We start from the raw sequence: 6,038 nt of genomic DNA, 5'->3' as shown, positions 1-6,038 counted from the left end.
CATGATTTTTTTTTTTTTTTGTAGTTCCTGTAACAGATCACAATACAGAAATATTCTCATCATAAATTAAAACACTGCTCTAAAACTAAGAGCACATTTAATTATTAATGTACTAAAAAAAGAAAGATTTATGAATCATTCATTAATGTCAAACAATAATCAAAATATTGTAAGAATTGAAAAACAACAACATTAAATGCAAAAGAAATTCATAAACAGAACGAATTCTTTATTTTAAACAAAAACACACAGGCAAAAATGTTAAAACACTTATTTCACAAAAATGATGCCTGTTTTGAATGATAATAACAAATAACAATATATGATTGAAACACACAAAAATATGAATAAAATACTTTTTTTTTTCTCGCAGGAATGATAACTCTATATATAATCTATATATATAAACATATTTATAAATATTATTCATTTAAAAAAAAAAAAAAAGATTCTCTCAGTTCGCTTCTCTCAAATTAATCTTTCTGAAATGGCAACAATAAATTAAATTGTAATATTAAACAGGATGATGTAATAGAAAATTATTATAAATAGTTCTTGATTTATTTTTATAATTATTTCCCACATAAATTCAATTTCAAGAAATGAAAACAACCCTCCCTAAAATATGGTTTGCATGGCGCCTAAAAAAATAAATAAAAAAGTGTTACTATTTTTTGTAGATAAGTTCAGAATTTAAATATCCCTCTGAAATAAAAAACTGCATGAATACATTTACATACTTATTATAATATTCATTTGATTTTTTTTTTTATAGTATTAAGGACTGTTCGAATCCTGTCAAGTTAAGTTTAAATGTAAATTCTAAAATATTTCACTGCTTCGTAATTTATAAACATTCCAACAGAAAAAAAAATGCAAATACTACTATAACGAATTTTATGGCCGTCGCTATGAGAACATGAGAAATTGGCCGACACTGTTAAATATTTACAGGAGACAACAGTGAAATTTATAAATACAAATATGTATTTAAAAGATTCTTCACAACGATTTTTTTTTCTTTCAATAACGTTATCATTTCTAAACATGATTAAGGTATATTTACAACCGGGTCATAGTAAATTTTAATGTGAATTTTTAACAGTGCTCATAAAAAAATATTTCACTGAAGAAAAATCAGTTTCATAGTAAAAAAACATCGAACACCTTTTTTTTTTAAACCAGTATAAATAGGATGCTTAATACTATGTTTAATTATATAATGCCACAAAATCGGTACAAAATGCAAATTATCCAGTTTTGATATGTAAATGAGAAATCAAGAAGGAAGAATTTGGAGAAAAGTTGTGTCCATGGAATTTGATGACACTTACCGTTGGTTTCATTATTATAACTAAAAACATTCGATTATCCAATTTGGGGCACACACGCATTCATCAAAGGTGTGCTTTCGAACAAATTTTGATTAAAATCGCTCACAAAAAAAGAATAAATAAAATTGAATGCTCTTACATCGCACACACTTCTCTCTTAAATAAATAATGGAGTAGAACACATAACTGGTCAGAGATCTTGCATGCCATGGAAATTGTCCATGTGAAGTGTTTTGGCCACTTCATTGTCCACGCTGTCGGGAGGGACACCCACATTGGCCAATAGAGATTTTAAGACGTTAAGTTCTTTGGTGAGCAGTTCAACACGCTTGCGCAAGAAATCATTTTCTCGCACAAGCTCGGACACTTTGCGCTCGGTTTCCCGACTGCGCAATTTCGCTTTTTCGCGCGATTTACGGACGGCTATGTTGTTGCGTTCTCGTCTCCGACGATATTCGTCAGACGACTTGTCCACATTCTTTTTGTTCTTGTGGTGCTTGTGGGACAGGCTCTTCATAGAACCCCCATTGTGCACCGGGGGGCCAGTTCTTCCGAGGTTAGGTAAGAAGGCACCTAGCTGACCATTGGGTGCCCTCTCCGTGATGGGGGAGTAGGAGTATATGCTGGATCCGTTCGTGTACGAAGACCTCTGACTGCAACTACTCAAATCGATGTGGTCCACGGGTTCTCTTTTAATTCCAATTCCCGCTTCGGCTCCGTAATGGTCAGTTCCAAGGGCGGATTGTTGTGGCATGGGCTGTGGGTATCTGGATGAAGTAAACGTCTGCTGCAGGCCGTAAGGGTTCCTTTTAGACTGTTGTTGCTGTTGTTCAACAAGGATATCAGTAAACAGACTAGACGATTCGTCCAAATTCGATACTGGATGACCGTTGTCCGGACCGATTATATTCTGGAGATCGAACGAGAGTTCCGGGTCGGACAGGTCCGGCACCTCGCACAAATCCAACAGTCCTTTAGATCCACCGTTATTTTTAGAGCTCAAGTTATTCAACTTGGCTTTCAAATCGTCCACCGTAGGAAATGCTGGATCATACATGTGAGGTGAGCTCATGCTTTGCGTGTAGCATGGCGATCTGTTGTCCAAGTCTGCCCAATTGATAGTGGCCGTCGCGAAGGCCTTTTCCTCACTTCCGAAAAAACACAACACAAACACGGTATGTAATCCTTTGCTCCGCGCGCGACTTGTTGATTCCGAGAGTTTTCGCTTAGGTGTGAGGAACACTGGAGAAAGAGAGCAACATAACTACGTCAGATTTCTTTTTTTTTTCCACCGCTACCCTCTTGTTTGGGCGCACGCGCAACACACTTCGGAGAGCAACAGGTTCCTGTAGCTCTCGTGATCGATGCTTCAATCTAATCTGCGGTAAGAGAAGGGGAATAAAGTAGGTATATACATTCGGCGCAGCGGTCGAGTTAAAAATAGGTCAGCACGTCATGCGTTTCAATAGCGATTGGACAGGAGGTGTCTTTACCTCCCATGACGTCTCTTCACTCTCTCTCTCTCTCTCTCTTTGGAGGACTTTCACTTCAACCACAAGATAATCAAAATGAACTTTCCGTCCGCCGCAACGAAAAAATAAAACGATTTTATTTTTTTTTAAATATTCCATTACGAAAAAATAAAGCTTTTATTTTTAAATATTCCATTACGAAAAAATAAAACGATTTTTTTTTAAGTATTCCATTACGAAAAAATAAAACGATTTTTTTAAATATTTCATTACAAAAAAATAAAACGATTTTTTTTTTAATATTCCATTACGAAAAAATAAAATGATTTTTTTAAATATTTCATTACGAAAAAATAAAACGATTTTTTTTTTAAACATTCCATTACGAAAAAATAAAATGATTTTTTTTAAATATTTCATTACGAAAAAATAAAACGATTTTTTTTTTAGATATTCCATTATCTTTAATTTGGATGAATATATTTATTACTTCTTCGAAACTTTTTTTCATTTTATAATGAGTTAAACATCCAATAATGAATAATATAGAGCAGATAAATAAATCCTGAATACTTATTTCTTCATTTTGTTTCTAGCTTAACTTGGGATTCAATCGGTAAAAAAATTTTAAATTTCGCAGGTAAAATATTAAATTTTTTTAAGCTCTCCTCTCCGGTTCTCAAAACTTCTGATTGTAGATTCTAAAAAGACTTCGGATATTCTGCATTAATATGTTGTAAGTAAAGGTTTTAAAAATCAGTATTCTTATTCTTAAAACTTCTAAAGTTCTAAAATAAAAAACATTTTAAATTCGTCCTGCATATGGATAATAAAAATTTCCGAAAAACTCCGTTCCGGTTCAGAATTTTGAAAAATTCTGCTTTTAAAATAGTTAAAGATTATTTTACGTATAGGTACTTAAATTCTGCAACAAATATCTGCGTTCCTGTTCTTAAAATTTTTAATGTTCTGCGTTTAAAATATTTGAAATTCATTCTGCGCATGGATTCTTAAAATTTTCGAAGTTTTGCAGGTAGATTCTTAAAATTTGAAATTTTCCCGATTTTAAAACAGTACTTTAACAAATTGAAAAATCGAAATAGTATACAGTTAATCTGAAATTTTTAAAAAAAANATAATACGAATGAAACAAGGAAATAAATAAAGAGGGAAAATATTTTTACGAGAAAAGATGAAAATTATTAAACATATCTAATTTCTTTAAAAAAAAAATTACAAAATTAAAAAAACTTGAAGCAAATTATCGAAGCGATATAATCACGATTATATCCACAAATTAAAGTGCTTTCTAGCATTGTATTAATAAAGCCAAAACAAAATATATCAGTACAATAGTGTGAGTGCTAATAATTTTTCTTCCTTTCTTTTAATAAATATTTTTCCTTTCTATTCTGTTCCTTGTTTAATCTTTATTTTCATTTTATATATGAATGTTTTACGGATTTTAATATGGTTTTTAAAAGTTCAATTTCTCAAACCTACATTCTTTTAATATGAAGCCAATATATTTTCTCAAGTTCACATAAACATCCATTAATGTATAGTTTGTCTAAGCTAAGAACTCCTCCCGCCACAAAGTCTGAGGCCGTCTGGTGCTATGGAAACAGGAATGGCGCATTTTAGGGATATAGCTTCACTTCAGGACTTACACAAAAGACCGAAGGAAGAGGTTCCCTTTTTCTGGCCTAACCGACCCGAAAAAACTCCAAAACAGTGGCCCCGCACCCCTACTTGAACTAGTCATACCTCGTTACTTTAGTCACCGCCACAGGTCCCGATGAATGTCTGGGGGAGTTCTTATTTTAGACAAACCATAGGGGAGCAGGAGAAAGTAGAGCTTTCTTTCAGGAAATTTATCTTGGACGGAAAAGTCTTAAAACAAGAACCGAACTCTGTAGAGGAAGAAATAAAAACATCCTTAGTAACAAATGTGATATTTTTGATAGATAAAGGAACACTTTCATGAATTGGGTACTTGAACTTCAAGAAGAAGAAGACCTCACATACCCACAATGCAAAGCATATCGAATTAGGGAAAATATGATTATTCTTGTCTACTTCTCTTGCTTAACTTAGAGTTATTATTCTTTTACGTATTCTATTGTAACCGTGATAGATTTTTGTTTTGCATACCTGGCAACTTTGATGCATGATCAGTTTGTTTATGTTTCACCTGTCTGTGTGTTTAGACTCTGTGTAAATATGTATTGATAGAATAGAAATTTTTGAGAAAGAATCTTTGTGAAAGAATTTAGAATGTGTCACTTAAGAGAACTGCTACTTGATGGGCTTGGCTTATTCGAAATAGAATGCAAAGAACAATTGCTAACGTAAACAAATGCCACGTTTCAACAACCAATCAGGATAGAGATACCCACACTACGTCACTTGCAGGTATTCCATTGTTAAATGTCAATCTCCCCCTTCCCTGCCCCGAAACAGTGCATCAGTAAAGAAAAACAATGGGACTATTGAGCCACCTTCTTATAGAAATTGCAATAAAAAAAACTGAAAAATAATAGGAAGCTATGCATGAACTGGGTATTTATATCCCAGGAAAGGATTTGGATATAAAGAACATCACGGAGATGCATTGGTTTATCTCTTATTACCTAATGGCCAAATGGGTTTTGATTTGGGTTTCATGGCGTCCTCACTTTTCAACTACAATAATCAAGACTGATAGTAAACAGTGCGCATGCGTTGCTATGGCGACCGCTGCCGTTTGATCTTTTTTTTTAGAATCCTTTTTTTGATTTTTAATTTTGCTATGCATTAAGTTGGTGAATTTATTTTTGAAATATGGGACCAGAGAGATCCCGTAAGTACTTCTTGAGTTGTGAATAAAAGAGAATTTCATCATTTGAACGATATTTTTTGTTTTAATTAAGAATCAGAAATTCTAACCTACAGTTCAAACTGGATCATTTTCAATACTAATTCAGGTGAAGATCACACATAAAGAGGGTCCCAAACTTACTGACACCGTCCCGAAAGTCAGAGTTATTGCTGTAGTTAATTTACTAGAGCTGAACGATAGGCTATTGGCGATGGTCTGGGAAACACCCCTGAGGATGATCCGAAGACATGCCATCACAATTTTGAACCTCAGCAGAGGAGATGGCACCCCCGCTCCGGTAGCTCGTGAAGTCGAGCACTTTACGGTAAAACAGTTTAACGAGGACCAATACCGCACACCCTCGGTTCCTAC

General features: G+C 33.6%; 1 protein-coding gene across 1 annotated transcript; it reads right to left on the bottom strand.

Annotated features, from left to right (window-relative positions):
- Positions 1 to 208: 208 nt before the first annotated feature.
- Positions 209 to 2,735, bottom strand: LOC107439399 (CCAAT/enhancer-binding protein alpha). Its single transcript, XM_016051984.3, has one exon. The coding sequence runs from the start codon at positions 2,404 to 2,406 to the stop codon at positions 1,525 to 1,527; it is 882 nt and encodes a 293-aa protein (XP_015907470.2). The 5' UTR covers positions 2,407 to 2,735; the 3' UTR covers positions 209 to 1,524.
- Between the last annotated feature and the right edge of the window lie 3,303 nt (positions 2,736 to 6,038).

Source organism: Parasteatoda tepidariorum, chromosome 8 (assembly GCF_043381705.1).
Source record: "Parasteatoda tepidariorum isolate YZ-2023 chromosome 8, CAS_Ptep_4.0, whole genome shotgun sequence".
Classification (NCBI taxonomy): Eukaryota; Metazoa; Arthropoda; class Arachnida; order Araneae; family Theridiidae; genus Parasteatoda; species Parasteatoda tepidariorum.
This window is presented reverse-complemented; position numbering and strand designations above follow the sequence as displayed.

What these genes read in the sequence shown, in the direction of transcription:
- LOC107439399 (XM_016051984.3), bottom strand. Translation starts at nt 2,406, where the DNA reads ATGAGCTCACCTCACATGTATGATCCAGCATTTCCTACGGTGGACGAT.